Source organism: Aythya marila (genome assembly GCF_965140915.1).
Source record: "Aythya marila genome assembly, chromosome: 3".
Lineage (NCBI taxonomy): Eukaryota > Metazoa > Chordata > Aves > Anseriformes > Anatidae > Aythya > Aythya marila.
Window position 1 is genome coordinate 71,683,799 of NC_139044.1, and position 19,728 is coordinate 71,703,526.

The following is a 19,728-nucleotide window of genomic DNA, read 5'->3' on the forward strand; positions in this document are numbered from 1 at the left end:
AACGTTTCTCTTAACAGAATCATTCACTATGGTTACCTTCAGGGAAGAACCTAAATCACCTGGCAGGGACATACAAAGCCATCAAAAATACGCACGATGAAGCCAAGTGACGGGTGTAACTTGATCAGAATAAATAAGATTAATAAAATCTTGGTGCAAACTACACTAATTTGAGAGTCACTACTGAATTTGTCCTAGAGACTACTGCCCCAGCCAGCCTATACAAACACTGGCAAAATAAAGACTGACACAGGTTTTGTGGCAGGAGGGGTGTCCATGAAACACCAGAGCACCAGCCCAGCTCCTGCCAGGAGTGTGCACCAAACGGAGAGCTGGTGAGTGTCGGAAGTTGATTAAATTACATACGGGTGTAATGATTAAATAATGTGCTTGTCTTTATTATTGCATGTGGCTGCAGATAATAAATACACATTTAAAAACTCATTAGTCACGTATATTGCATTAAACCCACATAGTCTGGGCAAATAAACTCTTCCCCAAGAATACCTACTTCTCCCGTGTTTCCAAAAGGCACACTTCGTCTGGTACACAGCCTGGTACAAAATGGGCAGGTTAGCATTTTTTATGTGCTATAATTCTTCTTCACGAGAGAGGAAGCAATGTAATACAGCTTGATTGCATTTCCCTTGATGGCAAAAACTTGTTCTTTTGTCTACACTCACCATTTTCTTCTTAATCTTTGAATTTAATTTATCTTCTACAAATCTGTTGCAGGATTCAGGCAAGCATCTTTAAGATACGTTTGTGCAAGTGCATAGGATGAATCCAGACTCTCCTTTTAGCAGCCCCAAATGCCGTTCTGGCATCGTGCCTCCACAGTACATGCGACCTTGCATTTCATAAGCCCTCGTGAAAGGCACACGCAAAGGCCTTGCGTGTTGCTCTGCCCCCTGCTCTGGAGGCTTCCTGAGTGACTGCACGTAAGGAGTTGGTAAAAATAAACCGGGAGAGATGCAGGAGGATGCCAGTGAGACCTCCACCCCTTTTTGCCCAGAGCGGGGGTGCCAGACCATCCTGGGTTTCCACAGAGCTGTTACCCAAAACCTCTCAGCCCCCAGGCAGGGTTCACTCCCTTGTTCAGACACTCCCGAAGCGTTCAACACAGAGTGCACATAGTTTGCAGAGGGTTTTTTTTTTTTCTACATGGTTAAAATTTTCTTAAATCGAAAATCACGTCAGCTAGTAAAGTAGAAAACAAATCTTTTCACATAGTTTTAAAATACAGATTCATAATAGCAAATACATTTCCTTAATCCTTTCCTTTAGTTATCATTAAATTCATGGTAATTGCTCTTATTCCTATTTTTAACTCAGAAAGTATGTGCCTAAAAAATTGCAAGCCTGTTTAATAAAATATTATATCAATTTTAGGATAAAACAAATTATTATTGTTCCAATAATGACCAGCAATTAAGATAGATGAGAATTCTAATCCAGTGTCTCATAAAACCATTATATATCTCCAGAGCCATTGACCAGCACAATAAATTTGCACTCAGACAGAGATGACAAATACAAACATAAAAGAAACGAAGGACTCAGATTTAAAAAAAAAAATAAAAAGACGAAAATGAATTCTTTTCATGAGCCATGAGAAGAAAATATGCCCCCAAGGAGCTTAGAAGCATTTGTTCTCAAACCCAGTGCTCTCCTCTGAGAGGATTTAGATCATCTGTGAATATTTAAGAGAAGTAAATCAACTCGCTCTGCCTATGCTACATTTATAATGTATGACTAGTGTTAAACATTCTTCTCCACATGGAAAATGCAAGCAAACAAATTCTGCCGGTACATATACACACATGCTATTTCCTTTTTTTTACAGTAATATGCTTCCTCAACTGAAAGAAAAGGATACCCCAGAGCATCCTCAGAGCTGGTCATGCATAAAGTCACAAAAAGTGTACCAGGAGAATGATTAACATTTTATTTCCAGGGGAAATATGTAATATATATATATATAGGATCATTGGGTTAGGGAAATTCAGGTCTCACTTAATCAAAGATCGAATACCAGCTGACTTCAGTGACAGGATGAACTGGCCTTAAGGGCTAAAAACTATCAAGCTGCACTGTGTTTTAGAGTCATAATTAAAATCATAGCCTGTAAGGATTACTCGGTGTTATCACGCATTTAAGACTTTTATTTTTTTCATATTTTCTCTACCTCACACGTACCAATGACAGATGACCTGGTCCTGAACCCCTCAGGTCACAAGAACATGTAACTGTACTTTGCAGTGTGACCCCCAGATGAGTTATTCTGCAGCTAACAAAGCAGACAGATTACTTGCTCCTTGTTCAAACACACTGTACTGCCCCCAGTACTCCAGACTGAGGAGTTTAAGATAGGACCATGTATGAAAAAAAAAAGGATCATGTGAAAGAACCCCAAAATACTGCAATTGCTTGGAGCTCTGACGGGACAGCGGTTGTAATGCCAGACAGTATCAGTTTCGTTCCCTGTTAGGGATATTGCATGACATTCTTTGGTGTGGTTAAGCCCTTGTTTAAGGCAGGGTTTGGCAACAGATCCTGCAGATAAGGACGTTTGTTCTGCTCTGGGAACCAGGGCGGGGGGATCTGGAAGCAGTGGAAGAGTACTGGGTCTGCTCCTCGGCAAAACAGAAAGCCACAGCCTGTGAGTAATCCTATCTGTAGCCATCAAAGGGTGATTTCAAGTGCTCCTCTGAATAATGATGGGATTACTCACATGGGTAAGGTTAAGCACATACTTTTGCCGAGCAAAATATATCTGGACAGAAGCCACAGTATTTATTCTATGCAGTTCTCTTCTGAAGTTTTCTCTGCAGATACCGGGACGCTCACATAACTGAAGGGAGAGTACACACCCCCTTCTGCTTTACTTATCACCCAGAAACACTCTAAACTTAAACTGCCTGACTTTTGCTGGGCTTCAAAGCACGTTAGTCCTCACACAGTATAGGATCAAATCTGAAGTGCAGTACCAAAAATGCTACTTCCACTCCAGGACAGTGCAGTGAAGAAAAAAATATTTTACAAGGGGATATAAATCATCATTTTGGTTTCAGAAGTCACTAAAACTAATATGCCTCTGCAGATATAACAGAAAAACATGAACAATACAGCACATAGAATATTTATCTACAGTAATTTAGATGTCTGAATTTAGGGTACATGTCAAAGAAGTAAACAGGGCAAGACGTGTTTTGATGAGATCGTGTCAGCTAGCATATGAGTAGGTGCCTAAGATGAGAAGAATTTTGTTTTCAAATCAGGGGTGGCAGGGCTCACACAACCCAAGCTGTCTGAACCCCAACATGCAGAAGCTTCCCGTGCCAAACTCCTCAAACAAGGGTGGCCAAGAGGCTACAGACTCACAAGCAAAGAATAAACTCTCAGGTCTGGAGGTAGACCGAAAAAAAAGAAAGCTGGGACAGAAATCCATAAAACTAGCAGCCAGAATGATGCTTTCCTACCTATCAGTTTTCTGTGGTCCACAGTCACAAGGCATGGTCGCTGCACCTGCAAGTGAGTGTTGACACACGCATGAGGTGTAACCATAGTGGGACAGCTACAGACACTTGGACAAAAACTGGTAACTCGGTGTCCTCAAGCTACCATTTTCTTAATTTGTATTTTCATGACTGATTTGGTGTAGTGTAAGTTAAAATGGAGCTACAGACTCAATACAAGACTCAGTATAAGTCTATGGAGTCTGATACAAATGGTGTACAGATACCACGTCTACTAATCTGTCATCAATAATTAAGTCCACCTCTGTGCAGAGAGCCTGAATAAGGCTCATGTGCCACTTGCTCTGTTCCACTGAGGACTAAGAAGGGCTGAGCCTTTATAGAGGCACGTGGCAAAGTTGCTGGTGTTGCTCTTAAACCTCAGGAAGAATCTGATGCTAGACCTGAGCTGAACTAAGCGAGAAGGGGTGCACTGAAATAACCACCTGGAATGAGTAAGACTTTCAAATGCATCAGGCATTTTAGTTTTACCTAAACTAAAAAGAATTTACTAAAACAGCAATAAACCCAGTGAATATTTTTTCTAAGCCTAATAAAAATACATTTGCCATTCGACAGAATGAATAGTATACAAACTATTTGCACATTCTGCAAACTTAATTTTTCAATCAGAAGCTGTTCCACAGAATACTTCTCTTTGTTAGAAATGGCAGCTTTTCTAGTAGCAAATTTGAAAAAAAAAAAAAAAAAAAAAAAAAAAGGAAAAGAAATCAATTTAACTTTGAAATTATTGGTATGATTTGATGCAATGCTAAGGCTTCTCTCTAGAATTATAACTGTGTGTTGAGTTCACCGTGTTTTGAAGTCTCAAGTCTGTAGCTGTCAACTGCAAAAGGACAAGAGTGGACAAGGCACTTTGTGGTGGGTTTACAAGTGTAACTGCAGAAAATGTGAAGCAAGGAATTGGCCTGTTTTTACATAGGGACAATCAGGTGGGTTCCAAAATTTAGAGTAATCATTCCAACTGGTCACAGCAAGTCAGATAGGTTTCCTAAGGGCTAGGTAAGTTTGAGAAGTGATCTAGAAATCTCATCAAATTTTCTGCAGCACCTCAGTAACGTAGAAAAGATTTCATATATTTGCTCTACTGAAAAAGCAAGACTGGTTACAAATTAAAAGGCACAGGTCGTATAGAACAGTCACATTTCTTGAATAAAATGATCTTATAAGTTATTTAACTGTTAAAATTGGGAACAGCCATTTTGTTCTTGCTTTATTTCTCAGGGCTAACTGTTTCTGGACCACACATCTCTATCTTTTCCAATGCTGCACCACTCTGTGCCGGAGGAGTCTTTTCTGAACAGCTTTTCTCGTTTCTTCCTATTTCTGTAGCTTCCTCCAAAGTATTAGTCAACGGTTTTCCAAGTGTTTCTGGTAGCATTATTGTTAATATTCCACTCAGCAGAGCCATGATTCCAACAAGTAACTAGAAGAAACAAAAAGTAGCTGTAAGGGTAGAAACATCTTTCAAGTTACGCACATCTTTGCTTTTGCTTGAGAGTACACAATATAAAACTCAAGGAACAGAAATGTAAAGATCATAAGTCTAAATGCTGACTGTATACTGTATAGAATATAGTATACAGTGAAAATACTTTTTTTTTGCTGTTGTTTTGCAAATGAAAGATATGCAGCAGAATTAACAAAGAGAAAGTGAAGTGTTTTGTTCCATAAGGGATCAATACAGTGCAAGGAGCAATAATTCTGTTTGAGAAAAGAGAATACATATATTTTCATTTGGTATTTCTACTACCAGGTATGTATTTACAAATGGATTCTAGGGTTGCATACATTTATCTTTACATGCACGTTCACAGATAAATCCCTGAACTATCTCTGCCACCTGCGACCTCAATTCTTACTCTAGCTCCTGAACCTCTCCCCCTGTACTTGCGCACCCACTCCTCCTGTGTGCAGCCAGACCAGAATTTCTCAGTACAGACTGGAGCTACAGAAGTGTACATCCCTGTTTAGGAGAGCACTTCAGCAGATAATGTAGCTCTCAACAGGAATAATTTGCTGAATTGACATCAAAGATCCAATAGGGGTGCTGACACATGCTGTGGCAACCTCTTGGATTTGTCCATGGTGTACAAGCTACCTCAACAACAGCATGCTTCAGCATGATGGAGCAAGGCCCAGGACCATGTGGGGCAGATGCAGAAGCATGCACATGCTCCAGGACTCTGTCTTCTTCCCCTGCATTTCTGTGCCATGTTCAGTGAGAACAATTTTCACTTTCCTCCTTTGCAGTACAGAACAGGCATTAAAACCCTGACATTCTTCCAATCTTAGATGATAAATGATCCAAAACTCTCTTGATTCAAATGCTTCCACACAATACATCATGCCTGGCCTCAGTGTTTTTCCATTTCATGACTGTGTACTTTGATACTGTATTATCTTTATCTTGCCCTAATTCTCAGGGCTGTCCTGTTTGTGCTCGCCTTCCAAGTGTGAGAGGGGACATTTGGAATTACTGTGCCCTCACACAGTGCTTGAACCAGCCAGCTACCATCTGCATCTAAGTGGGATTTTCTCCTCAGGTCAGAAAGCAGCTTTAAAATTGGAGTTCTCCATTGTGACCTTGCACAGAGCTGTTTTCATGCAAATGCACCGTCCTGGTTTTCCTTCCCCCTGAGTGAAGGGGACAGCTTGTTTCAAGCAAGCTTTTGAGAAGCAGAATTCACTCTGTTCAACAGGAATAGGACCAGAGGAAATGGTACTGAGTGACAAAGAGAGGGAAATCCTTGCAGACTGCAGACATATACATGGCAGGAGTGATATTTATAAACATAGTTCAAACCATTAAAGTCTCACCTCTGAGTGACAGAACTCTCCTGTTAAGATTTATCTTCTGCCATGGTTAAGACAGGATGAATTGCAACGTGTCAGCTATTCCACACTAACCTCTCTTACGTACTTCCTTTAGGCTGTCATAAGATTATAATTGAGAATATTGAGGAATATTAAGGACATTGAAACTTAACCATTACTAATTTATTTGGATACCCATACATTTTGAGTTTATGAGAACAGGGTCATTATTGACACCCGACAGCAAGATTAAAGCAACACTCTGTGCTTTGAGTATGTGTCTTCTCTGTTCCAGTTAGCTTTTCAGACATTTTACATTCTTCTCATGTTTCCCTTCCTTATGAAACTACGTCTTTTTCCCCTGCGAACTCCCACTGTCCTGGATGCCTGCACACTACCTCTCCTGCCTTTTAATCTCAGCTCTATTCTTTTCTGTATTCCACCACCATATTTTAGGTTGTTGTTTTTTTTTTTTTTCATTGTGAAAGCTGCTGCACACAGACTTATTCCCTGTGTTTCCCTTCTCCCTGGCTTTATAAAGCATTTTCCAACACTTCCTATGAAAGACAAAATATGAAACAATTAAGTCACAGTTTGTTAATGAATAGACTTTTCAAGCAGCATTTATTCTTTTTTAGGAGCAGTATCCAAACTTATCCATGACATTACATTCAGTTAAGCAGCAGACTTTAGATCTTTAGCAGACTTGGCATCCTTCTTCACAAGGCATTGGACAGAATTTAGCCCTTTGTTCATAACAAATGTATACATTATGTATGTGTGTAATATTTTCCATATATAATTCAGCATCAGAAAATGTTTTTCTGATATAGTTAAGGAGCTAAATGTTTATGGATTGAAGTGTACTAGTGTGCAAAATATTCATCAAAGTTTATGTGACAGCTATACCTATTTAATTCATTGCTTTTTTCAGGGTCTTAAATTGAAATCTGACTTTCTGCTTTATCAAACTTTCAAATTATTCCCAACACTTCAGTGAAGTCAGCAGCTTCTAACACCTATCATGAGTAACTTCAAAAAAGATTTGCCACCATTTTTCATGTCTTCCACCCTGCCTGGAGCAACAATTTTAATTTCACACTGTTATAAGGCCAGAACTTAATGTACTTGGACAGAAAGAGAGATAATTTGCATTAAATATTCCTACAAAATAACACTTTTACTTCTGAGAACAAATTATTTTTCTAGTCTGCCAATCAAATATATTTATATCCACCACATCTGATTGCTCAGGACCAATCTAAAAACGTGATCTTATTTACAAAATCCCTACATCAGCAACAAAAGAGAAAAGGTTAAATTTTGTCCTGAAAACCACTGATATTAGATTTAGGCTTTGCATTCATGTAACTTTACTGACCTCAGTGGAGTTATTTTTTATTTATACTTTATGTTCTGAACAGCCAATAAACACCAAGTTTATACATAGAACAACTGCCTTTGCGTAAGTTTTCTAGAAAGTTGTCACATGAAAAACATATTTAGCAAGTTATTCAAGATTTATAGACATTCAAATGAGATGCTTGCATTACTTGCAGGTGGCTCAACTGTACGTGAGGCAGGCTGTCAAACAAATAGCAGTATTAACTGCTCGACAGTGTGTGGTGTACACAATAGGTCAGCGTGATGCAGATCAGTTTACTCAGAAATGTAATCCATTTCATTTCACTTTCATTCCAAAACACTTACGTTACCTGAGACTTGGCAAGCTGTGCTCCAACCTCAGACAAGCCTACTTAATAAACTGACAAATGCTTTATAGTAGGAGCTAATAATGAAAATATATTCACAGTTAACTACTACACAGTTCTACACGTACTATGGACACTTTTTGTACTCTGAGAGTTGCTCATAGCTGAAATAATTCCTCTGTTTATACTGCCATTTGCACTGTTCTCTGGCATGTTTGGACATTCATCATCTGTGGTTTGACTGCAGCTCTTCTGCACAGATAAAGCTTATCTCAGCTAGTAAAGGAAAAACATTGACTAGAGAAAGAGAATGTTCTCCCATGGCTGCTCTGTTGTGCTAATATTGTTTTCTGTGTCGTTTCTGGGATGCTATCCTGGTTAGTATGGAGGCATTACTAAGAAAGACAACAGTTTTTAGGAGCTTGAGGGAATAAATAAATTTGTGGTCTGCTTCATCTTAATAATTTTCATCCAAAGCAACTTAAAGTAATTAATCTAACTAACAAAACAAGTTCCTAAGACTTCTCTCAGACTGATCTCTAGCATCTATAATTTAAGATTTTATAGTTGCAAAATCAAAAGGACGAAATGCCATTTTTTCAGGAAATTCCAATGTGGTAGACAAAATTAGTGTAAGAATCTAGGCCAAAGACACATTCCATTACATTTTCACCTTCTGACATGCATAATCTATATATAATGTTGATGTGCTAGTCACAGTGAGTTCTAAGGGCTTTTGAAAGAACTCAGACTGTTTTTAAACCATTAATAAGATCTTTTCCACTTTGATCTTTAATGTAAGCTTTGTAATTGTTTGTATTTTTGCATATATGGGCATAAATTATCCTTCAAGAAAAAAAAAAAAGAAAGATTTCTAAGCAGCAAATGCCTCACAACAGGATTGCAATGAAGAAATACAATTCATTTGTGAGCAAGAATATTATATTATATTTGTGAGCTGGAAATATTTTGTCTAAAATGTATTTGAAGCTACATAATGCAGAAGATCCAAGAAGGAATGGTCCCACCTGTCTTTTCCTGGGGCAATTGGAGGTAAGGATCCAATAGTAATATGATCTGGAAATCATCTACGTTAGGGTGTGCTCAATGAATCCAAGGTTCTTTTCTTTGCCAAAGTCACCATTAATTTCATTAATATACCATTTGTCTCTCTTTTTCCATCTCATATATTGTTTTCTATGGTTCATGTAAATGAAAAATGCAAAAAAGGAGCTATGGGACAGATTTGAAGACCAAGCAGAGTAATTCCTCATCTATTGGAAAGCTGCTCCAAAAGCGAAGTATCCCAGGGAAGCCAGGGAAAAGATTAAAGAAGAATATTAAGAAAAGATAGCCACCACGGTGAATTCCATGAACGGAAAAACCATGCCTTTGAAAAAGGGTAAGAGTAAGTTATGAGCATGGTCAAGAACTGCTAGGCCTGCAGAGTAAAGAAGTATAGACCGAGACACCTCTCAAATATTATATAGGAAATAAAGTATCATTGTGTGGAATATATTTTTGTCAAATTTATACTAGGATTCAGTGCATACATATGTTTGTGCATCCTAGCAACTTCTCAGATTTCAGTGATTCAAAGTCTCCCTCCTGCTTTAGCTGCATTTTTTTTAACAATAGGAAGTTACTAAACTATGAGACCTAAAATTCAGAATAAGAATGGTTCATTCAACTTCAAAAGAAAAGTTCAGCCTCTTGTCCTGAAAACAAAGTAACATACATACTTTTTCAATATGAGAAACATTTACCATTGAATAAATACTTACAAGTGGCATGAAAATCCAAACACTTCTCAAATACACACAGAAAGGAGCAACCACACTGCCTACACGGCACATCATGCTTCCGCTTCCAACAGCAAGTGATCTACACACGAAACAAATATTTGTTAAGAATTCTGGCAGATACAGCCAAAAATCAGAAATGCATAGACACTTATCACATCATTAGGATAATATGAAATTATACTAGGAAGCTATTGCTATGCCAATGTAAATTTAGGTTGTTTGTAGTGAAATTCAGCTAATTCTATAATGATTAAAAATACAATTGGCATTCAGCATAGACTATGAGATGAATGAGAACTTTTAAGAAAGGTATAACTAACATATAAGAAAATATGGAGTATTCTCTTTCCTCACTGAAAGCAATCAATGCATATGGAAATTAAAAATAAATTAAAAATTACAGTACAGCCAAATATTAGGCAACTCTGAGGCAGCAAAGGAACTCATCCTATCCTGTCTTTTGGGCCACTGCCATTAATGTCAAGAGCTGCTGGATAAGGCCCAAGAGTGTAAAAACTGAAATAACAACAAAACAATAAAAAATACCTGCCTGGCAAAAATTCTTACCTTACAATTGTTGGGTACAGTTCTGCCGTGTAGAGGTATATAAGGCCAAATGCCACACCTATTGAAAATTTTCCAGCCATATTTGCCAAGATAATTAGTACATTAAAATCCTATTGAAAGAGATCACAAATAAATAAATAACCTGAAAACATCATTGTTTCAAATGTGAATTAAATCCTTCAAAAGATGTGACTCTTCTTTAAACACAAAGCAGTACTTATTGCTTGCTTTTTTAAAAATTGGTTTCAAAAGGTAACTTAATGTCCATAAAACTTTACCAGTCCTGGTTCACTGAAGCCCTAGGAACACTTTACATCTGACTCCAGCAATAATAGCGTGAAGTCTGTCTGAAAATACGGAAATCTATCCTTGACTGGCAGCCGCGTTTTTAAAAAAGCCTTTAATCAGCCATATCATTTAGCAAGAGCAGCTGCATCTACAGACTTAGGGTTCTATAAAATAAATGTCTAGTATAGGAACACTTTCAACAGTATGTGACTAACCTGAGGTATGAACATAATTAAAACACAGATCAGTGCACTTAAAATAAGGAACGGAATGAGTGTGTTTCTCCTTCCCAGTTTGTCCATCCCAATGCAAGCAATGATATAGCAAGGCAACTCCACAGCACCTGTCAGTATGAAATTATTCGGGTTTAAATCATGATTACACATATTCATTTTACATTCCCCATTCTTTATGGGGATTCATTTAATCTAGGAAGTTAGCTTGACCTTACATGTCACGAGTACGTCAAATCTAGAGGTATTCAATGTGTTGGGCAGCTCGTTTGGTCACAGAAATGGCAACAGACGTCAGAAAACATGGCCTAGGATATGGTAGTGGGGGGTGAAGAAGGACAAGTGGAGCAGGTTTTACAGCACAGAGAAACTCCAAGTCTCTTTGGGGTGGAAAATTACTGAAAACAGCAAGGCTCTCTTTGAAGGGAGGGCAGCTGCTTACAATATCCCACGTGTACACAGATTTTCTCTTCCTTATGTCTCTTTCCGTGGAAAAATTTCTGCAGCCATAAGGGAGTGGCATTTGGTGAGAACTGTTCACAAATGCTGTTTAAGCACGGTTTGCCCCTAGAAAAATTATATTGAGCCCATGTCTGTCTGGACATGTTTTAAACCAACCTGCTCATGAAGAATGCTCCTATGTCTGGTGTAATGACAGGGAAGAATATAAGAACAAATATGCTGCATGCCTCTACTGAGCACGTGTACTGTGCTGATGCACCTATAATATTGGGAAACAATCTTTGAGGTTGGTATCGGTAAAAGAAGAGGCAGCTAGTCACTGTATGCCAGTCTGCTAAAATATTTTTGGAAGAGGTGGGTACAGTGATTTACACACTGCACTCCATCACAGCAATTTAATTACCCACTCATCCACTCTTCACCACAGCAGTCTAACAATATCCAACAAAACATGACAACCCAAACTGAACTCCAGAGAGTCCCAGTCCTCCTGCGGGCTGATGTACCTGGACAGTCGCATGCGCTTCACTGAGAGCACTGGATTGCATAAAACAAAGCACATGACTTAATCCTCTTCTGACTCACAGCTATGTGCCCTATTTGAAGTCTTCTGAAGTCAATGGGATATTTCCACTGATCTTAATGAGCTTCAGATCAGGCCTTGAACGCACCAAGCAGCCTTTATAAACAACTGACATACCACAGGACGATTACAGGCAGACCAAAAGAACACCCTGACTAAATTAAAAATACATGGCTGAGAAAACTGAAATTATTATTGCTTTTGAGTACTGTGATTCTATTTTCTGGACTGACTGACGTCGTATGTTATGACTGCACATGACTATAGCAGTAACTTTTTCTGTCGTTTCCTAGTTTATGCTTCTCACAGAACAGTATGAATTTTGTGCTGCTGATCTGCTGCCCCTGGCTTTTGTGTGAATCTGCTAGATGCTTGCAGGGCAAAGAGGAGAAAAATAGAACATGGTTTTACAATCACAAAGAGAGAGAGAATTTTGTATGCCAACACATTCTCAATTCTTCTTTTTTTTTTCAGAAACAGTGAAATCAGGCGTGCATGATATCCTTCCTGTGTTAATCAGCTTTATGAACAGTTAACATGAAATTTTTAGATCAAAGTCCATAACTGAAGGAACAAAGTTTAAAAAATAGCCATCAAATCTCTAGACATTTCTGAATTTCATGTTCTAGCTCTGTCAGAAACAACATAAAGTACAAAAAATATTTACCTATGAGAAACAGATTTAAATATTCATTGCCTCCTAGATTGACAGAACTCAGGGAGAAGACGTAGTACCCCAGGCTCCCAGTGAACCAGACCAGCCAGACTGTGATGGTCCTTCTTGCAATGTACCAGTTACAAAATAGATCTAAGATGTTGTGCTTCTTGGCTGAGGGCGCGTCATTGTCACCTGTTCTGCCACTGACTGGACCATCGTGTTGGACTGAGTACAGTTCAGCCACTTTGCAGGGAGTGCTTACTTTGTTCCATCTTGCCATTGTATTGATTACTTTTTGTGCATCTTCGTATCTTCCCTCTGACAGGAGCCAAAAAGGTGTTTCTGGGAGCATCCAGCAGCACAAAACAAAGGGAAGAGTTGCTATGGAGAGAAATATCTGATAGACCCACCAGGTCCGAACCAAAAATCCCACGAGTGCCACAACCATAATTCCTATAGCAAAAAAAGCATGGACATGCATAGAAGCCCAGGTTCGTGCTTTAATGCCAACAAATTCAGTCACATAAACAAAAGCCACAACCAGATAGCCACTCGAAACCTGGGGAAGGGAGAGAGAGAGAAAAAAAAAACACAGTGTGAGGTTTATATCTATTCTCCATGTGCAACAGCTAGCAGCGTTTACAAATGTACACATTTGTGTACATTTACTTGGCACTGCACTGGCATATTGCTCATTGACAGAAAAAAAAAGACAACCCTAAAAACAAATCAGCTGGACAAAAAGCTCGCTCAAATTTTCAGAATACCTGGCACCGCGTTTAAAGATGTGAAGGGCTTTTGGATGCTCTCCTTTAGTGGGGTAGAGCCAGCAAGAGATACCTGGAAAAGAGCCTAATTTGCTGGTGATACTAAGTTCTTCACCTCCAAAAATCAGGTCCTTAATGACATCACAGACTAAACACTCAGAAAAATGAGGGCCCCTGAAGTAAGTGCCATTTCTGAAAATCTTGACCTTGGCTGTTAAGTTGACTATTAAGAGTCTGCACGTTACAGAGCAACAAATTTACTGAGAATCACCTTCCATACCACTTTAAATTACCTCATTAAATCAATTTTTTACAATGTTAGGAGAGAATCTCATTTACACAGTTGCAGGTTCTCATATATTATCTAACCATGCTCACAGAATGGAATTGCTGGCATATTCTGCATTTAACTATTTTTTCATTCACTGTATATATATTTGAATATATGTTTCAATTTCTTTAGTAACACTCTAAACTCTAAACTCAAAGCATTTCAAAACACAGCTAGAAAATCTATGCTAGAAAATACTCCAGTATATTATTTTGATTAATCAATTCAAAAATTGATTTTCTGGTTACAAGTCTTCCAGTTAATAAATTCTGATTCTTAACCCACTGATGCTGACAGGAAAGCTGCACTGATCTCAGTGGCACAGAACTAGAGCTTCACACCTTCACCTCTCAAATCTATCCTAGTGAGCAGTTAAAAAGCATATGTTTGGTCAGAGCTTTTTGCTTGTATAAACCAGCATAGTCCTTAGAATCAACAGCCAGAGAGTCAGCGGAGGGACTCCTGCTGATCTCACTGATCAAGGGTGAAATGACCATGCAGTTTTCCTGCTGGGAAATCATTCTGAGCTCTAACTAGGCAAAGGGAGCTCCAGGAGCAAGCTCCTCTTTTGACTACCCACCCACAGGAAAAAAATAAATGATGGGATTATTTTCAAATTTCCAATCTCTTTTAAATAACGTATATAATTTTTCTTGTAACAACCTTCTAATTTCTTTCTAACATAGGAAGACTATAAATATACTTCTGGATGTAAGAACATAATTTAAAGTTGTTTACCATACATATATTATACAGATGTTATATATACGTGTGTATAGATCCACATACACACATATACTGGAACAGCCTTCAGTACAGCATAAACATCTAGGTGCTAAACACGTCTACCTATATATTGAGTACTTCAGATGTAGCGTAAAAGAACAAAGAGATGCACGGAAGAGAAAAAGTGCATCTCTCCTCCATCGCTGAAAATGGCGGAGATAAAGATCATACTTATATTAGATTTGTTACTTTCAGAAAAATATACTCCTTTGGTAACAGCACGGAGAAATGCAATGCCAGCTGCAGTGCAGAAACCAGAATTCGCTGCTCACACTTGGTATTTAATTACCAGTCCAGCAGAGGTTGGGATGGAGGAGGTACCAAACATTGCTTCATACAGATGCTTTCTATTAATTCAAAGAGGAAAAGTGCTGTGGTCCAAGAATATTCAGACTCTCCCTGCTCTGCTGAAATAAGTGCAACAGAGGGGGCTTTAGAATAATGAAGTAAGGGAGGGAAGAAGGAATAAAGGGAGGTTTTCCTGAGAAGGGGTAGGAAATAACACGTAAAAGAGACAGGGTGAGCATCCTTTCTTACCATGGCAAGGAGAAAGCGCACAATCACGAAACTGTAGTAGTCAGACGTGAATGCCACTGCGATGCCAAATACAAACTGACCAGCACTTGTGAACCATATGACACGCTGTCTTCCCAGCCTGCAAATCACAGCAGCAGGAAAATGATGAGTAAAATGATAAACATCCTGTCAAAATAAAGCTGCAACTTCAGAGACCCTGTCTGGAAGTGAGTCTGAAAATACTGTACTTAAAACTTTCACTCACCACAGAAACATTGGATTAGTTTCCTGTATTTTCCTTACCATGCGAGAAAGAAAACTCTTAATATTTCAGTAAATTTCCAACGAAACCAAAGAGAAAGGAAACTCCTCTGGAAGGAGCTTCCACTCCAGAATTCTTGGCTGGAATCAAAGTGCAGAAGTGGTGTTACATATGCTCATGTCCAGTGTCAAGCTTAACTTCTACGTAACTAATCTACAAATTTACTCTGTCTTATTTATGGCATCAGTACGTAAGAGTCGCTTTTTCAGATATTTTATATTAGATAATATCTAGTTAATAAGTTAGTAATTTCTAACAACAGTTATCTGTGATGACATATGCCTAGCATAGTCACTTGTACCTAAACAAGTGAGTGTGTGCTAACAATGAGAAGCTCAGCCAAGAAGACATAGAAATCTGCAGTAGATACACAGCACCCTACTGAGGAATCATTTTATTCCATTTTGTCTACAAAATGCGCAGAATCATTTTTATCCCGTGATAATATCATATCTTGGGCTCTTCTTACCTACTCCAATGCAAACAGCTTTTCACAGATGTAGACATTACGTTTAAATGGAGAGTTTGAGGACTTTCAAGGGTGGGAGCCCGTTTGTCTGTTCTTCTCTGTGAGTATTTGGTACTCCAACAAAACAACCCTGGGAAGTGACATTGTGAACAGGCGACATGGCACAGCTCTTCCCAGTGCCCTCCCATTTTTTCTCCAGCCCTGACCTGGAAGGTCTGGGAGGGAGGAGCCATCATTCACATTTGGGACTCTGATCCCTGCCAGAAGAGATCCCAGTGAGTCCTAGCTGTCCGGGCTCTTCTGTTGGGAAATCTGTTAATTGGGAATGGGAGGAACCCACAAACTTATTTCTCAGCAGCCAGGATGTGTCAGAAAACAATAACTTTCAGCTGTAAATCCATGGTTGTAAATCTGCAACTCGGGATGTGTGCATTATCTGAACTGGCTGTCCATGGCTTGAATTAATGGAAATGAGAACAATATGGTTGTAACCTCATAAATCATGTCTGGGTATTAATTAATAAAGCCATGAATGATTTAAAGGGACACAGAACAAATGTTGGCATTATATTCTGGTTTTGTATTAAATACGGTTTTACAAATCCTTGAATAAGGAGGAAGGATTGATTCCATGTGCTCCAGAAGACAAATTAAAGGAAGATCATCTTTGATTTGCATTCCCATGTTGTCACACCACAGTGTTGTGATAATGAACAATGTGCCTAGTCTTCTTTTCCTGCTTATGCTTTAGCTGTGGAATACATCTTCGCTATCCACCTAACAGAGCTGTTAGTCAACAAGCTCCTTTATAGAACGAGGTGAGTAACACTGAAGGAGTCTTCAAATCAAAACACAAGTATAGAAAGGGTCTAGGACAGTACAATGTAGCTTTGAAATTAGAATAGTCACATGGACAAGTACAGCTAGGCATTCTTCTGAGGCATTTGTGTTGGGAGAGAAAACAGAGACGCAGGAGGACAGAGACATACACCCTCACTGCTGCTCCTGAGTCTGTCTGTGAAGCTGGCTCTCAGTGCGTGACCTCAGAAAACACCGAGGGAGGCAGAGCCAGAGGGGGCTGGCTGAAGGATGGCCTTGGCACCGCGACCACGGGACAGCTCTGATGGAGGCACTGCACCGGCTGCCACTCCTCAAGCCCAAACAGAACTCTGATTGTGCTAGGAAATAACTGGAACCACTGCAAAGCTCGCTGATGACCAGTTTTCCTCCTGTCTGGACCAACCTTCAAGAAACTGAAGCTTAAACTAACCTAGTAGGGAAAAACTGCAACTGGACAGTAAGGAAAAAAAGGGGCTTGGTCAAACCCTCAAAGCCTTGGATCAGTCCCACAGAGCTTTATGCATGACGGAAGTTGGGATGAAGCCCTTCAGCTGTTCATCATATCCAGAAATAAACATGAGGAGTCTTTCCTCATGGAAAATGAGGTGAAAACTCACTCCCAGGTTTTACTGTTGCCAATATCACTATTACTATTCCTGTTAAAAAATAATAACAATAAAAAAAATAATCTAAGGGCAAAACACTAGCTGCATAGGACAATTTAAGGGATCAACAGTGGATGATACAAAGTAGGAAATAAATTCCAAAGCAAATGATCTGCAAACACATTTTAAAACTTATACTTGCAATAGGAAAAAAAAATGAGTTAAATGTATCTGTGAATAAAACAATATCAAAACCTCCTAAATTCATACACAATAAATAAACCAACAAAACAGATAGATACATGTGGAGTTACTGCAGTCTGAGCCTACAGTGTTCAGAGGATGGAACTTTACCTGTCAGCAATATCACCAAAAATCACTGCTCCAATCAAGACTCCAAGCATGAATGTAGGCTGGATTAATTTTGCAAGCCATTCTCGGTCACAGACCAGATCCCACTGCGTAACAACAGTGCTCTTCCATTTTGTATCATCATAAAGAAATCCATCAGAACAAGAAAACACGGACTTGTTGCCTTTATATTCATATGCTAGATCCAAACTGACTTCTCGTTTGGCCTTGCTGCATTGATTAAGCTCCCAGATTTCTCCATTTTCCAGCTGGACTACAATGTAATTCTCCGTTGCTGTCCATACTGTCCAGATGTCCTCCAGACTTGCTTCAGAGGAGTTGTAGAAGAGAACACTACTCACGTTCCCAGGGATCCCACAGATGAAGTTAGGAGTAACAGCCATAAACACAGATGCTAAGTAATGGATGCCACATGACATAGCTTGAAAGACAGATGCAAAATAAACACATGCTTGAAATCTGCAAAGGGAAAGAAAAAAGGTTTACTGAAGAAAAGCCCTCTGAATGCACAAAACCATCAACACAATCATTTTGCTAGAGTCAGCCCAATCATCTTGGCAAAGTTGTAAATGGAGGCATCATCTAGCGTTCAGTGGTTTGTTATATTATGGCTTCAAAATTAGCTGAGCTCTGCAAGAGACCAAAGATGAGAAAAGATGCTCAGCAGAAGCCACCTATCCTCAGGAAATATCAGGTGTCCCTTTTGTCAAAAAATAAATGCTCTTAGACACATGTAGACTAAAAAGAAACAATTCTGACCTTAGGAACACGATCTGAAGTAACTCCCCACCCTGCGATCCCATCTAGTCCATCCCTCAAAACAAGGCCTAAGATTACCGGAATGGTTAGAGGAGCCAAAATGTCACAACCTCAGTTTCTGAGGGATAGAGATGTGCCCATCAAATAAAACAAAGCAAACACATAATGCCCTTCATTTCACCTCATGGTATCCACGTACCTGTACTCCACCTATCTCCTACCTCACTTTATTGCCTCTGAAAGACAAAGAGAGAATGCATGCAGACACTTGTAAGAAGAAGCCAGAATGTGAACAGTGCGAAAGGCTTTGTACCGAAACACAGCTGTAATCTGGACTGGGTTTTCTCTTAAGCAGGGTGTGCAGTTACGCATTAAAGATTGTATCATAAAACAAACATACTAAAAAAATGTTTTCTACATAGCCTGAATTCTGGCATTTTAACAGCTTTTCAAATATGCTTGAGGTGCAAGCAAATCTGTGTGTATAAAATGCACACGCATTCTGAATGGCAAAAGACTTGCAACGAACTAGCATCACGGACTGCAAATTCTAGGATAGCTTCTGATAGCCTAAACGTATGGAAACAAAAAGATTTTTTGAACATGGTCAGTCTCTGCTGAAGTTACAGGAAATGATGCCTAAAAAACAGTTGCCATGAAATGTCTTGTGTGCCTGTAAAAAACGCAACTCCTTTCTGATATGTATCCAATCTAGCCTTGAATTCCTCTGATAAATTATGCAGCAGGACCAGGCCAAGGACCTTCAGTCATCTGTCACCACAGTTTCTAACGAATTTCTAAACTACCCAGAGCCAAGGTATTTACATAGAATTTGCTGGATACATTGTCTTAATGTCCAAATAACATTTTCATGGAACCGTTCTCTAGTATAACCTCACTCCACTCACCATCCTCATCTCACACAGCTGTTTAAATGCAATGGGTTTTGTCCCACTTTCTCTTGACAACAGCTCTATTGACAATTAAGCCTACTGATACTCTGTCAGGAGAACAGCTTCTTGAGGACTAAGTACCTAGCTGTAAACTACAGCAAGGGTAAACCTGCTCTGAAAGGCTTTTGGACTACCTTAGACCACCCAAAACCAAAGGTTATTCTGAAATGTTACCTTTGTCCCCCTACTAATGCAGACAAATATGGTTAGCTACATTTTTTAGTTCTTCAGTGTGAATTTAATTGCAGTGGCTCTCATCAAAAGACAAACTAAAAATAGCAGAGCAAGACCAAATTCAGTAACTTGGGCTATTTTTGCCGCATGCAGAATTGGCTAAAATCAGG

General features: G+C 39.1%; 1 protein-coding gene across 1 annotated transcript in view; it reads right to left on the reverse strand.

The window, feature by feature from the left end:
- Positions 1 to 237: 237 nt before the first annotated feature.
- SLC22A16 (solute carrier family 22 member 16) overlaps positions 238 to 19,728 on the reverse strand; it is a 33,932-nt gene continuing 14,441 nt past the window's right edge. Inside the window, exons 2-8 of the mRNA XM_082755877.1 lie at positions 17,655 to 18,131; positions 15,086 to 15,203; positions 12,674 to 13,223; positions 10,944 to 11,071; positions 10,441 to 10,550; positions 9,853 to 9,952; positions 238 to 4,965 (exon numbers count right to left, since the gene is read on the reverse strand). Of these exons, the coding sequence (XP_082612003.1) occupies positions 4,753 to 4,965; positions 9,853 to 9,952; positions 10,441 to 10,550; positions 10,944 to 11,071; positions 12,674 to 13,223; positions 15,086 to 15,203; positions 17,655 to 18,131 (1,696 nt within the window). The 3' untranslated portion in view covers positions 238 to 4,752. The remainder of the gene's footprint in view (positions 4,966 to 9,852; positions 9,953 to 10,440; positions 10,551 to 10,943; positions 11,072 to 12,673; positions 13,224 to 15,085; positions 15,204 to 17,654; positions 18,132 to 19,728) is intronic.